The following is a 22,281-nucleotide window of genomic DNA, read 5'->3' as shown; positions in this document are numbered from 1 at the left end:
CCTCAAAGTGCCCTACAGATGGAAACTATTTAGACTATTCCTCTTTATTGAAGGATGTTGCCAAATGGGGACCTGAGACCTCCACCATAGGGGGCTCAGTGTTCCCGTCCTTGCCAAACCTGGAGTCTAACTGAATTCTTTGGGGAAAGGGGGGACAGGAGAAGAGAAAGGAAAGAAGTTTGAAGAGACAGAAGCAAAGATCTATGATGGCTTCTTTGAACATTTATGCCCAAGCATGCCTCTACCTACATGTCTATGTGGGCATGTGTAACTACATGTGTGTATACACATAAACATCCCTATGTGTACACGTTTATTTTTTATAAGCTGGTATATCTTTATCTATTACATAAATATAATTTTAGGGAAGCCATTTCAAGCCTTTCCTCTGGGACACTGTCTTCAAAACCACATGTTTTTGCCAGCTCTCAAAGCAGTTGGGGCAGGGGCATTTTCTTTCCAAAAATGACTGGCTACTTTCCCAACTCTTGAAGGAGAACTTCAAGATGCTTTTGTGACTTCACTTTCCAAGCCCTAGCCAGACTCACAGCTCCAGAAGGGCTCTATCTATCTTCCTTCTTTTATTTACGTTTCTCATTCCTGGGAAACGTAATTGTAGTTTTTATTAACTTTGCTTTATGGATCTAATATTTAGGAACAAGCCTATCTTTGATGTCACAGCAAGGAGGTGAAAGCACTTACAGACTCGCCGGCGAGGCATCTTAAGCAAGGCTGGGTGGGACGCCTTCCATTGTTGGCAGAAATCTATTTAACAAATTACACAAGGATGAATCAGAACTATACTTGTGGATGTTTTTTTTCTTAAAATATGGAAATAGATGTGACATTACCTTGGAGATAATGGGCACCTACCACTGAACTCTGTCTGCCTTGGCTATGCCCAGGAAGGATCTCCCTGGCAAAGACCCCCTTGGATTCAGAGGTCCAGGCCATCGCAGAGCATGCAGGAGGCAGATCATTTAGCCCCTGGTCAGCATCCTCTCCAGGACAGACTTCGATGCTCCTACAGGCCCGTTTCTGAAACAAACAAGCAAGCCAGCTCATAAACTGGGAGCTTTCTAACTTAATTTGCTTCCTGTAAACTCCAACAACAACCCCAGACCCCTGTGGAGCCTGAAAACTTGGCAATGAATGGGAGGAGTTTGCTTTAAACTTTATCTTTTTCAGAAACAACAACTATCAATTATACTTAATGTTATTATTTCCAGCACTGCCGGGATATTTGGTTTTATAGGACTAAAGTAGGCGCTTCCAAGAAACTTCCACAGCTCTGACAACAAACCACTGTCATTAGATTATTGATATTGAAAATGGGCCAAAGCCATTCATTTTGTTCAAGATGTCCCATGAGCAGCTCCCAAGATTTTACTTAAATGTCAGCTTGAAAAGGATTGGACAATGAGCAAACATGAAGAATCCCTCTCCTTTTCCTCATGCAAAGCAGGGACAAGTGAATTGTCTAAGTTCACAAAATTACCCACATGGTTATACACAGTTAACCTTTGGGAAAACCAGCTTTTGGGGTTTCTTTTCAGAAATCAATTAAAGAAGAAAAATGAGAGGAATTCTCTAACATTCTGTTGGGGGAACTATTAACCTATGGAACATACTGTGTTCACAAATAATCATTATTATTGCCCTGAATAATCACAAAACAACACTAATACCTGCCGCCATGATCTGTAATACTGTATGTAAAGTGCTTAACAGGGAGAGGATCAGAGAATCTTAAATAGATCATAATGACTAAGGAGGAGGGACATACCCCTTGACCCCAATCCTCTTTCTGTGCTCTGCCTCCCCCCATCAGAATCATGGATTTAAAGCTGGATCTTCTTCCCCCAATCTTTTTTTTGGTAGCGATAGGGGGTCTATGTGTATGGGACATTGTTTATTATTATCAGAAATGGCTGGTGTGATTGCTTCTCTAAACTTTTCTCCTCTAAATCTTTGTTACAAGAGATGTCTTGCTGGATAGGGGAATAGTGGAGGAAAACAGATAAGTAGCTAAATAGGTAGCTAGCTAAATAGATAGATGGCTATATAGATAGACAGATGGCTAAATAGATAGGTGGGTATATAGATAAAAAAGAGAGAGAAAATTTAGAAATGAAAGTGATGCAAAAATATATCTAGAAAAATAAGATGTCGATAAAGATTTCACACTGGAAGGCACCTATGTGACACTAATTACTCAGATCACATCACTTCTCGATATATGCCTCAGCTTCCATATATGTCAATTAAGGAAGACTGGCTGAAGTGGTCTCTAAAACTCCCTTCTGCTGGAAATCCCTATAAGCTTCCCTTCCTTTTCTCCAAACTAAAAATAAAATTTTCATTCAGATGACATTTTTAAAGCATATGATTTCACTGTGTATGTGCCATGGCAAGCTGTGAAGATCAAAGATGAAACAAGACCACAGTTGCAGAACCCAAGAATCTTACAATTCTGAAAGGAGAGGGTAGGGAGGAGAGTTAAACAGGCACACCAATAACTATGCCACATGGTTACATATATAGATACATATATTCATAGATATGAAAGAATATGTTTGCCCTGAAGGAGTGGCCCAAAGGGGGGGAGTTGAGAGATTCAAAAAGGGGAGTAAGGAAAGGTGATTATGTAGGACCTAGCAACTGAATTAGGTTGGGAAGATTTCATTGGAAAAAAATGGGGGTTGGAGGAGAAGGATGTTTCCAGACACTGGAAGCAACCAGGACAAAGGCCAAGAGGTGCAAAAGGACGAGACAAGATCTGGAAAGGATGAGCAGCCCAGTATAGGATGACAATTCCAATAATGTCTGGGAAACTAGATGATTCCTAAATCTAGAGCTTTAAGGGACGGGGGAGTCATTTAGTCCATTTATTTATTTTTCAGACAAGAAAGCCAAAGCCCAAAGACATTCAGTGGTTTTATCCAAGTTAGGCACAATCAGGAGCAACAGAACTGGGGTTTGAGCATGGGCCCTCCACTCCAGAGTCAGTGTTCATTCAAGTATTCACTGTTTGTATCTGGTTGAGTTGATCCAGTGTCAGGAAGGATACAACTGTATGTTCACAGTAAGAAGAAAAACTAGAAAGGAGTCACTTCCTGCTTGAGATAAAAGGTCTAATAAGCAATTGAATAGAAAGAAAATGGAAGCAAAGTTAGAGGGTTGTACTTATGATTGCTGGCAAAGGGAACAAACTTCAGGTCAGAAAGAGTCACCCTAATTTGGCAAAGCCAGGATAGATGGGGACCTAGTGATGCCGAGCCTGACTTTATATGTCTAGGGTTCTGATAAAACTTGCAAATATACTTGTCACATTGTTGCTGGTAATCTATGACAGAGCCTGGGAAATGGAGTGTCAGAGCCTGAGGCTTGGCTAGCTCATATACCACTTTCTGAAGGGAAGAAATTATGGATCATGAAAACTAGGATGGAGGGCTTATTGTCAATGCTGGAAAAACTACATGAAGATGAAATTAAGAAGATGGTTCTTGAGTACTTGAGTGAGTAAAAGAAGCCAGCATGGGCTTACCAAGCTATAACTTCATTTCCTTTCCTGATAGTCACTAGTCTGAGTGCTTTGATTTCAGTAAGAAGTGAAAGAATCATGAGACAAGAAGCTTGGGCTAGATAATAGGAGTTATATTTGTAATTGGCTCTGTGACTGTACTCAATATGTGCTAATTAATGAATCAACATCAATGTCCCTGGAGGGAGCTTTCGAGTGGTGTACAGGAGGAACCTGTCCTTGGTTCTGATGTACTTCACATTTTTATTAATAACATCTTAGATGAAGACATAAAAGGCAAACTCATCAAATTTGTCAACAATACAAAGCTGAGAGATGTAACTAATGTTGGATATCAGAATCAGGATCCAAAAAGATTTTGACAGCCTGAGATGATGGAGTAAATTGAAAGAGATGGAATTGAACAGGCTTAAACAAAGAATTCTAGGCTATATTTCAAAAGCAAACATTATTATATGTGAAAAAGACTTGGGGGGTCAGCTAACAGTAAACTCACTTTGAATTGGTAGTGTGAGTTAGCTACTAAAACTCCAAAGCACTCTAAGCCTGTATAGTAAAAGTTTAGAGTGATGAATAAGAGTATAGAAATAGGAGGATTCTACAGGTGCAATCACTCCTGAGACCTTCTATTTTCTATGTTTTCTGTGGATGACTGCAACTTGGAATGTGCTCAGTGAGGGGTTCTCAAGATGATCAGAGAACACTAAGACACCATAATAGAAAGAGCTGAAGGATCTGAGAATGTTTCAACCTGAAGAGACCTGCTAAGGGAGGGAAAGAGGGGCATGGCCTCTGTCTTCTGATTAGCTGAAGAGCTGACAGGAGAAAGAAAGCAGAGGTGAGAATAATGGAGGGACATACAAGGAAATAAGGAAGAATTTTCTAGCAACTAGGGTCCTCCAAAAAGCAGAATGGGCAGCCTGGTGAGGTACCTACATTCCTCATAATGGGAAGAGGTCATACAGACAGAAGCTAGATGATGATATTTCAGGAGGTTTCCAGAAGATTCATCTATTTCTAGCCTGGGTTGTTTTATGGGTTCCATACCTTGATAGGAGGCTGGAGGGAGGATTTTTTTATGGCCTCTGAATGGGACTTCCAATTTACAAATTTTCTATTCTCCAAAAAGCTCCCCACAATAATTTAATAGTTCTTACCAGTTCATACTCAACATCCTTTAGAGATTTTTAGGGACAAAATCCTATTGCCTCAGGGTTCCTGGGCCAAGTATCTGAAGCCCTCTACAAGCCAGTCCAGTCTGCCCCTTAACTTCCCTTCAAGTCCTCAATACTCTAGTGCAGAGATGTCAAGCACTCACCCCAAGGTTCCCCAGGGTGACCAGAACCAGACTAAAATGCTGAACAAAAGAAGTAAAAATCAGATAAAATATAGTTGTTAATGTTAATGTAGTTGAGTGGTCCAGCCCACACCTAGAACCTATTCCCTCTTCACCTCCTTTCCTTCACTTCCACAAACCCTCACTTGGGGCCACTTTTCTAACTGCCCTTTGTATTTTTGTGCAGGCACATGATCACCGCAATCCAACTGAAAGGGTTTTCTTCTCCAAACAGTCTCAGCTAATTTTGCCTCTTTCCCCTTTGATCTCCAACATGCTCTAACTCCTATCACACTTATCCTCATAAATGTTACCTACCCAGTATAATGTAAGCTTCTAGCAGCCAGGAATTCTTTCATGCTTTGTTTCTGTAGTTTTGATACTTTGCACATAATGGGTGTGTGTGGGTATGTTTACTGAATGGATTTAATAACATTTATATAGTGTGCCACACAGTGCTAATAGCTTTACAATTATCTTATTTGATCCTTACAACCTGAGAGGCAGTTACTATTTTTATCTCATTTTACAGATGAGGAACTAGAGATAATCAGAGATAAAGGGTAATGCAGCAGATAAGTATGAAGTCGAATTTGAACTCAAGTTTCCTTGCCTTCAAGCCTTGTGCCCCTGAGCTGCCCAGTGGTCATGTTATGGGTGAATTGTTTAATTTCAAGCTTGCAGCAAAAGTATCCAGGACTTGGACATTAATGGATCCTGCATAAACACTTAACTCAGGGTCTGCCTGTGGTAAATAGATTATTGAGTCCCAATCACTTCTACCAGGGATCTGCCAGTCTTCATAATAGCAGACAAAGATTTACCACAAAACTGAGGAGACACTTGCAGTCTATAAACAAAATGAAAATCCTGCATCTACACAAAGATCCCATTACTTAAAAATAATTGAAGAAGATCAATAGAACAGTGACCTCACAGGAGAACAGCTCAAATAGGGAGCAGAACCAAGGAACAGATGATATTTGATAAGAACAAGACATTAAGATGTAAAATATGAATCATAGTGCCTGAGTGATGGTAACCAAAAAAAGAAAAATGACCCAGTGAAGGTCCAGGGTAAGCCATCCTCCAATGAGAAAAACACAATCAGTCCTTTTGTTAGGTGACATCTTTCCTTTATTGAAAGTGATGCTACATGAATGAGCTTAATGAGTGAAACATGGTTGAGGGAGGGAGTTTAAAAAGTGGCTTAACACTTTATTGGAAATTCAATTCAAAGCACTGGTTTACATTTTAATGAGAGTCAACACTAAAATTCAGAGGGGAGTAATGTCACCAATAGCATGAAGCCAAATCCTATTGAGACTCATGAGAGCATGAGTTCTGGCAGTAGGGTCAAAGTGTTAAGTCCTAATGAGGGCCCTACCACCAATAGGGAAACCCAGACAAGCCAAACACATTTTCTGTATCTTCATGCTCATCTCTCAGTGGACGTCTCCTACCTAATGAATAAGCATAGGGGAAGGCTACAAAATGGGAAAGGTTTTGAACTCACTACAAGGAAGACATGGCATAAATACTATTCGGGCCAATTAAGCATTCCAGACAAGGGAGCTAACTATAATTTAGACCTGCAATTCTCTAAGATTTAAACACAAAATGTACTTAATTACAAACACATGGAAACAGCTAAATCTATATGAATTTGAAGCCACCTTAGGATTTTTCAAGACCTCAAGATTACTATAACAAACATAATTTTTTACTATATATGCAATCCTCTTCTATTGCCTCAATGGGATCTGAAGAGACCAGAGGATCCTAAAGATGATATTAACTGCATGGAAGCTCCAGTGGATCCTCCAAAGTCAAGAAGGCTTCAAGGCTGGCACCAAGATTTGCTTCATGTAGGAGCCTAGTTCAATTCCAAGGGGCTCATCACCAAAAGGTTGGCACCAGGAGAGCAATACATGATACAGACAAAAATACAAAATGGTTCTTAGGTTCATCTGACACTAGAGTGAAGATAATGGAGGAAAAGGGACCAGAAGTGCTTTGAGTTGTGGGGTATTGGGGGGAGATGTCAGGGTAGATCCCTAAGAAAAATTTATAGTAGGGACATGGACAAGAATGAATCATCTCGTTCACAACAAAAAAGTTAAAATCATTGTTAAATTAGGTGCTAAAAGTTTGGTAAATTATATGTACAGCATATCCCTGCCTTGCTTTTTTAGTAATTCTGTCAAAAAAGGAAATGAGATTAATCTGGCATGATCTACATTTAATGAAGTCACACAGCCTCTTTACAATCACTGTTTACCTTTCTAAATTTTCACAAACCAACCTTTTGAAAATATATTCTAAAAAAACAATCCAGGGGAAGAGAAGAGGAAAGAAAAGCCATTGCTCCCAATCCTAGCAGAAGCTGGAATGCTATAGTATGGACCACGGGGCACAATGTTAAACTCGATATGTTGAATGATGTTCCTGTGCCAAATGGACCCCTCCATGGAATTCAAAAATACAGCCAAAGTGATTTATTGATATATATGGTTCTGAAGACAAGAATTTCTACTTACTTCACAAGACAGTTTATTCACAGGGTAATTAAATTTAAGCAATATTGGGTCCCATAGCTCAGCAGACAATCCTTTGTTCGCTTTCCTCCCCCACCTTTCCCTTGTTCCCTATACTGTTCTTCTTTTCCCACTTCTCTCTTTTCTTCTCCCTCTCCCTCCCTTTCTTCCCTTCTTTCCTTCCCTGTACCTGTAATACAAGTCCTAATGAAAATTCCAGATTCTGAGTTTACAGCAAACTCCTATCCCAGTTGAAGCAGTTTCATGAGTATTCCAGATTGTATCTCAAAAAACCCTGCCCTTTTAAAGGATGCCATTTTCTACTGGCTGGGCAGGAACAAAATGAAAATGCCTGCCATTTTCTTGGGTGGATGGACATCTGTCAGTCTCTGCTAATGAGGTGACAGGAGGAAAGATGACAGCCCAGTTCAAACAAGGTTGGAATGACTGACTAACCTTCTCAAAATTCGGTGGTTTCAGGCAGCAGCTAGCTGTTACAAGTTGAAGAAGCGGTAATACTACCAGACACGTGCTTATTTTTAGACACTATCCTATAACTAAAAAATTTCAAATCTGGCTAAAGCAGGAAGAAGGAGTGATGAGATTTGGGAAATTTACTTACCTCATGGTCAGGATTCAAGTTTTCAGAATTATCCCAAAAGGAATTCACCTGAAATTAAAGTTCGTGTGCTATGGGGATGCAGATCAAGTCACTTTATACATCTGTAAAGTGTGGATGTTAAGATTTGCAATTTTCAAAAGTTATTATGGGGGGGTACTTTATAAACTTTGAGGAGCTAGAGAAAAATGAATTATTCAGGAGCTGTTCCCTCACAGATAAATGGTTAAAGCACATCAACAGGCAGTTTTCAAAGAAAGAAATCCAAGCTATGAACAACATAAAAGAAAGCTCTGAATCACTAATGATTTGAGAAATGCCCAATGAAGTAACCTTCTATTCTTCCTTAGCCATCAGATTGACAAAGATGAGAAAATAGAAAAATTACAATTGTTTGAGAGAAGGAGCCTGTGGCTACATGGTAGGGGGAGCTATGAACATGGTCCTGATATTCTGGGAGGTGGTGTGGAATGATGCCTCCAAATATGCTAAGCCATGCATATCCTTCAACTCAGCTATATAATTCCTACACCTAGAAGATCAAGAAGAAGAAAAAGACCTATGGAGAGAAATATTTAGAGCAGTTCTTTTTGTGGTAGCAAACAATTCAAGGAAAGAGGGCATCTTCCTATTGAGGAAGAGTTTCTGAGACCTCTAGGAAGACATATGAATTGATGAAAGAGTAAAATGCACAGATTTATATAAGAACAATATTATAAAGAAACTCAGTGTAGAAAGACTCAAAGTCTCTGACCTTTAACAATTAAAGAGGACTGATGATGAAGCAAGGTTCCTACTTCTCTGCAGAGGAGACACACTCAGGATGTAGAACAAAACATATGATTTTAGGCACAAAAATGTGGGAAAGTATTTTCTTGGTCATGTCTCTTTGTTTTAATTCTTTTTCTTTTCCAGAAGAAGGTGGATGGGTGAAAATGTGAAGGGGGATAAGGAAAGGGAAGCAAGACTAAAAAAAAAAGGAAGAGAAAGTTGCTTTATTGTAGTATCGTTTTTTAGAAATCAGGGAAGAAAACCGAAGGAGGCCCAAAAGAAGTACAGTCAAGCAGGAACGAGTGATTGAAGTAGCTGACAAGGATTCATTAGGTACACAGCATGTAATAGAAAAATTAGACAATGTCTGCCCTCAGAGAGCTCTCAGTCTAATGGGGATAGGGAGGTGGTAATCATACAGGGAAAAATTCAGCTACTGGTCCAATGCTAAGGTCTCCTAATCCTTAGGGAATGGCAGCAAGGCAGATAATGATGTTTCTACTTTCATGTCATTTCTATGATGAAATGATATCAGTTTTTGATGTTAAACCATTGACTTTCAAACCTTTGAAGTCAAGGACTTTGGTGGGAAGGATTTTCTTTCCTGATCTTTAGGAGCTCTGGCTGCAGGAGCTGCAAGAGAAGTCATTCCTCAGGATGATGGCTGAGGGTGCTGGGCTGAAATGTCATGGCTATTCTCAAGACCCTTGGGTTCAGAGCCTGGGTCATCTCCATCAAAGAATCTTTGAAGATAGACTATAGGTTAACCTTACTATATATATTTTTACAAAGAAACAAACTGTCCATAACAGATTCATAGCTTCATGTACCATTCTTTTTTTTAACTCTAATTCTTATTTATTCTTGTTTGTTTGTCCTTTGTTTTTGAAGACCAATAACACCATGGAATTATGTCTCATATGAATTGTATTTAATCATATAAACTGTATTTAAGTTAGGTAGAGTTCCATGAAATTGTCAGCTTCACTATCCCTTAGTGTCACTGAAAGCCAGTGGCAAGGGGCAGCTAGGTGGCATAGTGGGGGGCGGCTAGGTGGCAGAGTGGATAAAGCACCAGCCCTGGAGTCAGGAGTACCTGGGTTCAAATCCAGTCTCAGATACTTAATAATTACCTAGCTGTGTGGCCTTGGGAAAGCCACTTAACCCCATTTGCCTTGCAAAAACCTTAAAAAAAAAAAAGAAAGCCAGTGGCAAGACAAAAGTTGAGACAACTGATGTTAGTCCTGGGATGCAGTGGATGACCTTGGCATCTTCAATGCCTGACCAAGCTCTAAGCACTCCACAGAGCCTGCTTCAACTGCCTGCATGATTATTGGAACAAATTGTTCTTATCTGCTTATTTCATTGAAGGAAGTCTTCAATATGCTTGGGTGTAGATACCCCCAATTCCTGACAGATCTGAGGCTTATTGGTTATCCTCATCATGGTTTAACTGGGGTATGACCACTGCCCATGCTACAGCTTCTTGGAGCCACAAGTGAGAGTTGGGTGAAAGACAAACCAAAGGTGAATGAGCAGCCTTCACTCACATCAGAGGTGTTAGCTCAAAATGATAGAAAAAAGTGAAACTACTTTAAAAAAATGCAAGTAATTACTATAGATCCTCATAGGTATATCTTGCCTATATTAAATGGTCTCAAGAAAATAGCCTCAGGAAAGATTAGTTTATTCTTGTCCTTCATTACTAGAGACCAAAATGATATCACTATGTTAGAGACAAGTTATAGAATGTCTGACTGTGACTGATCAGACTAATATAAGTTCAGAATGCTCTACCAAAGATTATGGTCTGCCAGAACACATGGGGTAGGTTCTCTAACTTATACATTTCATGTTTCCTTTGAGTTGCTTCCATTCTGCCTTGCCCATAGAGCACAGCACCCTCTCTGATGAGGGCATGCAATGCTGGGCAGTCCTGTGCCCAGCTGCAGTTTCCCATACTGCACAATCAATTCCAAAGTTCTTAAAGAGAAACCTTGATAAAAACCAATTAGATGATTTCAATTACATTAAATTAAAAAGCTTTTGCACAGATAAAACCAATGCAATCAAGATCAAAAGAAAAGTAGTAAATTGGGAAACAATCTTTACAACTAATGATTCTGACAAAGGACTCATTTCTAAAATATACAGAGAACTGAGTCATATTTTTAAAACAAAAAGCCATTCCCCAATTGACAAATGGTCAAAGTATATGCAAAGACAATTTAAAGATGAGGAGATCAAAGCAATCCATAGCCATATGAAAAAATGCTCTAAATCATTAATTATTAGAGAAATGCAAATTAAAGCTTCTCTGAGGTACCACCTCACACCTCTCAGATTGGCCAGTATGACCAGGAAGGATAATGATCATTGTTGGAAGGGATGTGGGAAATCTGGGACACTATTACACTGTTGGTGGAGCTGTGAACTCAAGATCCAACCCTTCTGGAGAGCTATTTGTAACTATGCCCAAAGGGCAACAAAAATGTGCATACCCTTTGACCCAGCAATACCACTACTGGGCCTATACCCTGAAGAGATGAGGAAAAAGGGTAAAAACATTACTTGTACAAAAACATTTATAGCAGCCCTGTTTGTGGTGTCAAAGAATTGGAAATCCAGTAAATGTCCTTCAATTGGGGAATGGTTTAGCAAACTGTGGTATATGTATGTCATGGAACACTATTGTTCTATTAGAAACCAGAAGGGACGGGATTTCAGGGAAACCTGGAGGGATTTGCATGAACTGATGCTGAGTGAGATGAGCAGAACCAGAAAAACACTGTACACCCTAACAGCAACATGGGAGTGATGTTCAACCTTGAAGGACTTGCTCATTCCATCAGTGCAACAATTGGGAACAATTTTTGGCTGTCTGCAAAAGAGAGTGCTATCTGTATCCAGATAAGGAGCTGTAGAGTTTGAACAAAGTACAAGGACTTAGGGTTAGGGTTAGGGTTAGGATTAATTTGGAAAAAAAAAAACCCAGATGTCTTATTGTCTGATCTGGTTACCTCTGAGAATTCTGTTCTCTTTAAGGATATGATTTCTCTCTCATCACACCCAATTTGGATCAAGGTACAACATGGAAACAAAGTAAAGACTGACGGAGTGCTATCTGTGGGGTGGGGGTTGGGGGAGGGAAGCAAGATTGGGGGAAAATTGTAAAACTCAAATAATATCTTTAATAAAAATTTAAAAAAAATATTCATCACAAAAAAAAGGGAAACTTTGACAGTGTCCTTGTATCAAAAGTGCTGTGGGAGGACTTGTTCACATGTGAGTTCTAGCTGCTCCTAGATGGTGCAGTGGATAGAGCACTGATCTTGGAGTCATGGGGATAGGGGTTTGAATCTGGTCTCAGACATTTGACTCTTACTAGCTGTATGACCTTGGGCATGTCACTTAACCCTGATTGCATCACATCCAGGACCCCTGGACCCAGATGGCTCTGGAGGACAAAGTGAGTCTGGTAACTTAGCATAGCATTCCCCTCACTCAAATTAAATTCACATGCTTGTCATGGTATCATTTTCCTGATGTCTTGGTTTTCTCTGAAAATAAGGGACAAGGGCAACTAGGTGGTGCAGTACATAGAGCACCAACCCTGGAGTCAGGAGGACCTGAGTTCAAATTCGGCCTCAGACACTTAATAATTACCTAGCTGTGTGATCTTGAGCAAGTCACTTAACCCCACTGCCAGTCCTTTGTTGTTGAGCTCATTGTGGTAACATTTGACTGCTTGGCATTTTAGCTTGAGAAGGGCCTCAGTGTCTGGGACCTTCTCCTGCCAGGTGATCTTCAGAACCTTCCTAAGGTGATTTAAATGGAAAGGATTCAGTTTCCTGTCATAGCGCAGGTAGACTGTCCAGGTTGCAATGCATACAATAAGGTCAGCAGAGTGGTTCTGTAGACCGTTTGTAGTCAATCTAATATCTCTTCTCTCCCACACTTTCCTTTGGAGACTCCTAAACCTTGAGCTAGCTCTGGCAATGCATATGTCAACCTCATTGTCAATGTGTACCTCCCTGCCAAGGTAAGTGAACTTATTCATAGTATTCAAAATGTCTCCATTTGCTGTAACCAATGGTTTTACATATAGATGATGTGGTATTGGCTGATGGAGAATGGCCATGTCTCTAGGACAATGTTGGATAACTGAAGGTCAGTGGAATTTGGTCTAGGACTTACCCAACTGACAAAGATCATTGGTATTTGGAAATTGCATTGGGCTCTCAATGACCCCAAATTTCTCCTAAAGAACTATCTTTGAGGGGCAGCTGCAGTGGAAAGAGCACTGAACCTGGAGTCAGGAGGAGCTGAGTTCAAATCCAGTCTCAAACACTTAATAATTGCCTAGCTGTGTGAGCTTGGGTAAGTCACTTAACCCCCTTGCCTTAAATAAACAAAAATAAAAAAGGGACTACCTTTGACACTAATGAGATTTATAGGGAACATTGTACTGGAGAAATTCAGCCTCAGAATCAAGCAGAGCTTCCTGATGAGACCTATGATTCCTCCCAAAAGACAGACACAACAATGCCCAGGGATCTAGAGGAAGAACCCAGCATGGGGACGGGGGGGGGGGGGGGGGGGGGAACTTCTAGGAAAGATGTTTGGGAAGGCATATCAGTGCTATTCTGGCTGAGAAGTGCTGGATGAGGATGGTACTGCCAGAAGGAGGTGCTGAAATCCATAGAATCACAGACTCAATAAAAGACTAAAAATATTCTCAGTGGACTGTTAGGTTATCTGGTATGGAGAATTACTGTGTACTGGTCCTGGGAGATGAGGAGGAGAGAAGGAAGGGAAAAGAAAAGGAGATCTGTCTTCTTCTGAGGCATCCAAACTTCATAAAAGAGGATTGGACCTCAAGGGGGATAATGGTTACCTCTTAGAATCTAAGTTTCTCCATCCTCACACTGTATTAGTACCTCTTACCAGATCTCCTCATCACAGATCCCTACTCAAAGCCCTCCAATGACTCCCAACTGCCTTCCAAATCTTAGCTCTGCATGCCCCCAATGCAAACCCTCATTACCCTCCTACCTGTTTCTAGCTATAGTCTAGGATTTGTCTGCAGGACTCAAAGACTCCTCTAGACTCTCCTCCAATCAGCCACCAAAGTCTGACAATGTCACTCCCCTACAGAAGAAATTCCAGAGGCTGGCTCCCTATTGCCTCCAGGAGCAATATAAAATGCTCTACTTGGCATTGAAAGTCCTTCATAGACTAGCCTGCTCCTATCTTTCTAGTCTTTTTAATCTGTGATCCAGTAACTGAGCTCCTGGCTGTTCTTTTTACACAGGAGGTAGCTAGCAATAAAGTAGATAGAGCACAAGGCCTAGAATCTGGAGGACCTGAGTTCAAATTCAGTCTCAGTCACTTACTAGTTGTATGACCTTGGGCAAGTGATTTTATCTATTTGCCTCTGTTTCCTTAACAGTGCACAGGGGACAATAAATATATCTACTTCATTCTGCCAGGTTTCAACTTCCTGGAACAAGATGCCCTCAGGCCAGTTACCCCTCCACCAGCTATTCCCCCCAACCCTAGCTTTCCAACCTCTTTTGGGGTATTACCTTCCCAATGAGATTATAAGCACCTAGAGGGCAGGAACCAGCTCTTTTTCCTGAATTTTTTTTCTCATCATGTCTCTTTGGGGATTCCCTGTATTCCTTCAGGTCTCGGATAAAATCTCATCTTTTTCAAGTAGCATTTCCAGGTTCTCCCCAAGTGTCAAGGCCTGCCATCTGGGATCATCTCATTTTAACCTTTCTATACCATGTTTGTAGAAGGTCTCCCCAATTTGGAAGCAGGGCCTGACAGGCTTTTGACTTTCAGCAAGTGTTTAATAAATGCTTAGTTGGAGTGGCTAGGTGGCTCAGTGGCCAGAGCACTGGCCCTGGAGTCAGGAGTACTTGAATTCAAATCTGGCCTCAGACACTTATTAATTGGCCAGCTGTGTGACCTTGGGGAAGTCCCTTAACCCCACTACCTTGCCAAAAAACCCCAGAAAGTATCTTACTATGTGATTTTGCTATCTCTTATGTTTTGTTTCTTCCTTAAGGATCTGATTTCTCTCTCAACACATTCAATTCTGATCAATATGCAGCATGGAAACAAGTAAAGACTAACAGACTGCCTTCTGTGGGGGGGGGGGGAAGAAATTGGGGGGAAATTGTAAAACTCAAAAACAATTAAAAATTCAATAAACAACCAAACAAATAAAACAAATGTTTAGCCTTATCTGAATGCTGTGCACTCCTTCAGTCCCATTCACCAATCTTTTGGGCTGACTTCATACTCTTTGCCTCTCCCCCACCTATGATGGTTCTGCTACATGGTCCCATACTGTTCCTATGTACTCATCTGTCCATGGCCCTGACCCACCTCCTACTTTGGCCAAGACATTGAATAAAATATGTAAAAGCAAAGCACCAAGTGCAGATATATGGGGCATACCACCTTCCATACTAATGACCCTTATTGGCCCAGCCATTCAACTAGTTTTGAAATTCTAAATGACCCAAAATATAAACAACTTCCAATCCTTTCCAGATTAGCAAGAAAAGCCTTGTCAAATATTTTCCTCAAGTCAAGGGAAACTAGAGGGAGTGTAAGGGAATGAGAGTACTGACCTGAGCTCAGATCCCAGCTTGGCCCACTCCAAGGACTCTTCTACACCTCAATGTTCTTAGCAGGGAATTGAGGGGGCAGATCTGAGGACTTCTGTCTCTTCCAGCTCTAAATCTATTTAGATTGGTTGTTTCTCTGCCCACAGCATCTCTCAGATTTGTTGTCCTCTCTCTCCTCTCCCATGGCTACTGTCCTGAGCCCCTTCCCCCTACTTCTCCTAACCTGACCCCTTCTCCAGATCGCAGTTTCCATAAAACCAAGTAGCTCCCATGGCTCCAAGATTGAGTACAAACTTCTGTTGGCACTGAAAGCCCGTCAGGACCTTTTTAGTCTTCTTATATCTTATTCCTTTTTCTGAACTCAATAGTCCAGCCATACTGGTTCACTTTCTTTCTCTTCATAAGAGACCACCCATCTCTTATGCTCACACTTTTGCATTGGCAGTGCCACACTGGAATGCCCTCATTCCTCACGAAAACCTCCAAGTCTTTCTTGGTCCCATTATCTGCCAGTGCCTCCCAAGCTAAGTCCTGTTTAGTTTGAATCATCAATTCCCTACAATGGTTTTCAAATCTGTGTTATTCTAATTTATAGTTATGCAAAATATGATCATTGGTTCCAACTCAATAGAACTATGTTGTGCAAACTGAAATGAGACCACTTCAGATTTCATTATCTGTTACTATTCAGGATCTAGTCATACCCTTCATCTACTCTGCATGTATCTTGTATGTTGACTCTCTCATTAGAAAATGTAAAATAGTATAACATAACAGGACACTGCAGAATTTTTTTTTTAAGTGCAGAATAATTAAAATGGTACCTGGAGAACCAGTTTTCTTTGTATTCCTCCCCCCTGCCCCTCCCCAAACTTAATCCAATAGGAGGCACATGTATTTGATTGGTCCTGGAAATCCTACTAAAAAGATCTCCCTACTCCCATTAGATAACAAGATCCTGGAGGGCAGGACTGCCCTGCCTTCCCGGGATACAGGTTTGGATACTTTCTTTGCAACACCACTCAGGACCTAGTTTAAGACACTTGTAACAAGAAAATAGATACTTTGTAGCTCTTCTACAATAAATACTGTGTTTGATCACTCAAGACTCTTAAGAGCTGTGGCGATCAGAGAATTCCAGTGAGGATGCCACAGTCCCTCTGTCTTGGCAGATGCAATCTAAGTTGCCCGTTTTTCTTTCTTGGTGGCATGATTATTCAGTGACTGTTTTAGACATCCAGTGTAAAAATCGGTACAATTTAAAATATACATAATTTTCAAAACTGTCATTTGTTGACCAATATAGACTCTAATCAACCTTGCCATAGATTAGAATATCTAAAGGTAATTCTTAACAATAGACACATTTTACATTTGATGCCTGCATGGTTCTGAATCTCATATAAGTGTTTCTGCCCTTTGACAATCTGACAATGTCATCTTGTTTGATTTTGTACAGCAGCATTTTTCCAAAAAAATAATTGTTTTCAAAATGTAGCTTTTAGGACTCAAGTTGCAATTTGGTGATTGTGGGGAACAATTTTGCTAAGATAAAGACTGTATTTTAAAATCCTTAAGGTTTTTTAAATTACAAAAGGTTAAAGACATAAAAAATCCTTCAATATAACTAACTTCAAAATTATTTCTAAATGTATTTCCATAAGGTCTTTTATGCTATAATTGGAAGAAGTTAGAATTTGGATATTCTAAAAAAACCCAAAATTTTGTTGCATTTTGTGAGTAATTACTTATGTAGCATTATAAAAGTGATGCAATTTGAGAAAAGTTGAAATTGGCCAGTTACTGGTTTTTCTTTTGCAAGACAATGGGGTTAACTTGCCCAAGGTCACACGGCTAGGTAATTATTAAATATCTGAGGCTGCATTTGAACCCAGGGCTGGTGCTCTATCCACTGTACCACCTAGCTGGTTATGTAAATTCCTCTCTGAGCCTATCTTCATTACCTTCTGAGGAAGGGATCCCCATTTTACAGATGAGCAAAGAGAGGCCTCAGTCGGCAACAAGGTGTCAGACAGATGACTCTATTCACAGAGGGAAAGGCAACAAGTGAAGCCACATGTAGAAAGTGTATCCAATGAGCCTAAGTGCTGTCCAGCCTTCTAGCTGCGCAACCAAGTCTCACAGAGCACTTGCAGAAATATTGTAGTTGCTAGAGTAGCTGTTATTTTTCCTACAACCTGTTAAATTTTGCCAGTATTTACTGCAATTTGAATTATCGTGGGTTGTAGTGTGATTCTAATTTTTTTAAAAAAATGTTCTTTAAGAATTTCAAGCTTTATTTACACTCCAGGCAGGATGTATTTGTGAGTTTTGTGCATCAATACAGACTCTCTCAAAAGATGATTTAGCTGGGTCTCTACTCCCCTCAACATACTTCTACTTTCTTGGGTTCACAAAGTGCTTTCATTCTTGAACATTCTTTTCATTCTTCGACACAGAATTAAGCAGGTACCAGATCCTGTGCTTTTGGTTTCTTTCAAACATCCCCTTCCTTCTACAGTTTAGTTCAGACTCATATGATTTCTTGTCTACACCACTGAGATGAACTCCTAATTCATTTCCCTGCCTCAAATTTCTCTATTCCACTCTATCCTTCTCTTAGCCATCAGTTTTTTCCTAGACTGCAGGTAGTTCCCCCCACCCCACCTCTAATTAATCCAGTCTAGTGGTTCCCTATTATTACCCTCAGGTTCAAATAGAACTGTTCAGCATTCAAAGTCCTTCACAACTTCACCTTCCTACTTTTCCAGCCTTACTGTCCAAAGATTCCTGATTCCCTTTCCAGTCTCTCCCTCTTAACCAACCCCTTGCCCTCCTCCCCCCACTCCAATCCTATCAAACTGATCTGCTTGGACTTTTCACTCCCAGGAAGCCATAACTAAGATAAAAAAACATGAATAAGTCTATCTGGAAAAGTTTCTACCAAGCTGAAATCAGAGACAATTCCATTTGTTCTTGATTTTCCCTTGTATCTATCCATAAAGCAATAGAGTTCCTGGGTTCAAACTGTCCTATTCAAAGACCTCTTACTAGATGTTATATTGCTATTGGACATCTATCAATAAAACAGTAACTTTAAACAAAGGAAGTGGATCTGCTTGAGTAGCTACATAGATCAAATTAACTGAATAATTAATTACTGACAAATAATTTTTGCTTAGTTCCTCCCTATGACTCAGGACATACCCTAGGATTTTTTTTTAAAACAATGAAGTCTATTTGATCAAATTGCTCTAAGAAAGATGATTATTTGTGATAGTTTACTGAAACTTTGAACCAGTAATACATAAAATTTAAAGATTTTAAATATCATTCATTTTACTTTTAGGTCAGCTTTTTAAACATCCATTTTTACATACGTTTTATAATGTACATAACACATCATACAATAGAAAATTCTTGGGGCAGCTAGGTGGCATAGTGAATAAAGCACCGGCCTTGGAGTCAGAAGTACCTGGGTTCAAATTTGGTGTCAGACTATTAATAATTACCTAGCTGTGTGGCCTTGGGCAAGCCACTTAACTCCATTTGCCTTGCAAAAAAACCCCCCTAAAATAGAGCTTTCTTTCTTTAGCAGTCTATTTTATCTGCTGGAGTTGCACAAATTCCTCTGAGACTATCTTCATTATCTTCTGAGAAAGGGATTCCCATTTTACAGATGAGCAGAGAGGCCAGACAGATAACTCTGTCCACAGAAAGGAAAGGCAACAAATGAAGTCACATGTAAAAAGTGTATCTGATGAGCCTAAGTGCTATCCAGCCTTCTAGCTGCTCAACAGAGTCTCACTGAGCACTTGCAGAATCTGTGAAATACCCTTGTTGCTGAAGAAGTTGATGTTATTTTTTCCCACAAGCTGGGAATGAATGAAAACCCATTTATTAAGGCTTCAATGTGAGCTGGGCAAAGTTGTGAGCCACATGCATGTAAAAAGTAAATTAAGTCAGAGAATTAAGTAGACAAAGAAGACAGGTTTGGAGGGGAGCTGGGAAATCACCTGGGTGGAGAGTGGGTCACCTTACTGAGAAACAGGGTAGCTTGGCCAAGTAATCACAAAATGGTCATCAAAAAAATCACCATAGTGGTGTTCTGCCTGGCCTTGCTGAAACCCTGTGGGGCCTCGATGCTATGGGGGGGACCCATATCCTGGAGATCAAGAACTCCCACAGCATCCAAGCCATCACCAGGAGTTCTGTTTCCTACTAGATCAGGCCAGGGAGTGAACATAGCTCTAGAAATATCTTTGCATAACATGTCCCTCACCATAGCCATCATAATGTGCAAGTCAGGTCATCCTCATTCATTTGATGTCCCAGCTTTCTATTTTGGAGGCTCATGAGTGAGAGGAGAGTGAGGCACACTAAACCCATGCAAAGTTTCCTCATTCTCACCCCAACCAGCAGAATGCAACCTCAGAAGGAGGCCCTTAGCCTCCTTTAAAGTCATCCTCTTTTTGGCTTACTTGCACACATTCAGCTTTAGCCCTGCTATTCAACTTCCCCACAGTTTCAGAGTATTTAACTTAACTGCCATCCCTGGGACAAGGCTCATCCAACATGCTATTCTACAAACACAGAGAACTCAATCAAGAGAGCACAAGAAGGGGTGGCTAGGTGGTGCAGTGGATAGAGCACCGGCCTTGGAGTCAGGAGGACCTCAGTTCAAATCCGGCCTCAGACACTTCATAATTACCTAGTCATATGGCCTTGGGCAAGCCACTTAACCCCATTGCCTAGCAAAAACTTTTTTAAAAAAAGAGAGAGAGAGCACAAGAGAGGTGGGAGAAGCAGGTGCCCTTGGGCTGGTGCTCAGTCTGAATGTGTGTTCTTTTACTCAGACAAAAAGAAAAGCCTTGAGATCCAAGCTATTTTTTTTTTTTGCAAGGCAATGGGCTTAAGTGTCTGGCCCAGGGGCACAGAGCTAGGTAATTATGAAGTGTCTGAGGTCGCATTTGAACTCAGGTCCTCCTGACTCCAGGGCCGGTGCTCTATCCACTGCGCCACCTGCTGCCCCTCAGGCCATTTCTTGAAGCAGATAGAACACTGGACTTGAAGCCCTGAAGTCCTTAGTTCAAGTCAGGACTAGACTGGGCCTTGAATGCCCAGTTGAGTTTGGCTCTATAGACAGGAGGGCAGGAGGGCACCCCATGGCAGCAGGAACACGCTCAAAGTGCCCTTTTACCCTGGGCTGGCCCACTCTGCTGCGGGGAGATGATAAGGTCCTGGGGTTGCCACACCCTGGAGTTGGGGTGTCACCTTTGATCCCCTTTGCTGTGCCGCACCCACCCGGAGTTTGTGCAGAAGGGGAAGGACTTCGGGGCTTGGGGTCAGGAGCCTCCCCAGCCCCCTGGCCCTCAGCTGCTGGTGACTCCTTCAGGGGCCGCGGGATGTGTGAGGCAGCAGGTGCGGCGCCTGGTTGGACAAGGGGCACCAGCCACAGGAACCGCCTCGGCCCCGCCAAGGCCTGGTCCATCTGCAGAAGGGCGGCCCTGCCCGGTCCGGCCCCCGCCCCGACTGCAAGGTGGGGAGAGGAAGAAGCGGGGGGCGCCCGGAGCCCCAGGCGTGCCAGCCCTCCCCCGCCCCCGGCCCCGCCGCGCCTCACCGCGTCCCCGGGGCCGCCCCGCTCCTCCTCCGCAGGCCGCCGCCTCGGGCCGGCCCGCGCGCCCCGCTCCATGCGCTCCGCGCCGCGAGCCCGCCGGGCCTCGCCCCGCCCCGCCCCGGGGCCCGCCTCCTCGCCCCGCCCCCGCCCCGGCCCCGCCCCCGAGGTCCCTCCCGCCCAGCGGGGCGCGAGCCGCCTCCAGGCTCCGCCCCCACGGGCCCACCGGCCAGTCAGCGCGGGCCTCCTCCGGGCTCCGCCCCCACGGGCCCAGCTGCCAGTCAGCGCGGGCCGTCTCCAGGCTCCGCCCCCACGGGCCCAGCTGCCAGTCAGCGCGGGCCGCCTCCAGGCTCCGCCCCCACGGGCCCACCGGCCAGTCAGCGCGGGCCTCCTCCGGGCTCCGCCCCCACGGGCCCAGCTGCCAGTCAGCGCGGGCGGGCCTCCTCCGGGCTCCGCCCCCACGGGCCCACCGGCCAGTCAGTGCGGGCGGGCCTCCTCCGGGCTCCGCCCCCACGGGCCCAGCTGTCAATCAGCGCGGGCCTCCTCCCGGCTCGCGGAGGGCGGGGCCTGGCGCGGCTGCCTGCCCTCTCCTCTCGCGAGAGCGACCTCGGGGCGGCGGGGGCCGGCGGGCTCCTCCGGGCCGACCTCCCCGGGGCCGGGAGCCCCGCCCCGCCCCGCCCCGCCCCGCCCCGCCCCGCCCCGCCCCGCCGAGGCCGCGGGCGCCCCTCCTCTCCAGCCCCCTGGTCACTCGGGACCCCTCGCACCAGCCCCCCCAGGACGCCCGCTCGCTCCGCGCCCCGCGGCCGGGAGACCAAGCCGTAGACTGGGGGGCACTAACCACGCCCCGCACTCCGGCCATGACGTCCCCACCCTGCCTCCCCGGCCCCGCAGTCGGGAGGACCTGGGTTCAAATGCCGCCTTACAAAAAAATGGAGGACAAACATTACTGCCCAGCAGCTAATGCTAATTAAATGTTGTATTTATTGGTTTATTGACTTGCAGTCAATTGGACCTAGTGGGAGGATCACTTCCCTGGAGGGTCTTAGGGTCTCAGGACTGAGAAACTCCCCAACATCGTATCCACAAGTAAGAGGATGCCCAGGCAGCCCAGGTAGCTAGGGCTAGGCAGAGACACGGTCCAATCTTCCATCAATCCCAGCCCCGCATGGCACATGGAAACAGCCCCCCAGCTCCACATACCTCCAGCTCCCAGATT

General features: G+C 43.0%; 1 protein-coding gene across 1 annotated transcript in view; it reads right to left on the bottom strand.

Moving 5' to 3' along the window:
• C4H10orf143 (chromosome 4 C10orf143 homolog) overlaps window positions 1–21,152 on the bottom strand; it is a 30,764-nt gene extending 9,612 nt beyond the window's left edge. The window contains exons 1-3 of the mRNA XM_074232153.1: window positions 21,072–21,152; window positions 874–1,038; window positions 703–765 (exon numbers count right to left, since the gene is read on the bottom strand). Of these exons, the coding sequence (XP_074088254.1) occupies window positions 703–765; window positions 874–1,038; window positions 21,072–21,143 (300 nt within the window). The 5' untranslated portion in view covers window positions 21,144–21,152. The remainder of the gene's footprint in view (window positions 1–702; window positions 766–873; window positions 1,039–21,071) is intronic.
• Window positions 21,153–22,281: the final 1,129 nt, after the last annotated feature.

This window comes from Macrotis lagotis, chromosome 4 (genome assembly GCF_037893015.1).
Source record: "Macrotis lagotis isolate mMagLag1 chromosome 4, bilby.v1.9.chrom.fasta, whole genome shotgun sequence".
Lineage (NCBI taxonomy): Eukaryota > Metazoa > Chordata > Mammalia > Peramelemorphia > Peramelidae > Macrotis > Macrotis lagotis.
Note: the sequence above shows the minus strand (reverse complement) of the source record. Positions and strands in the feature narration are given on the sequence as shown.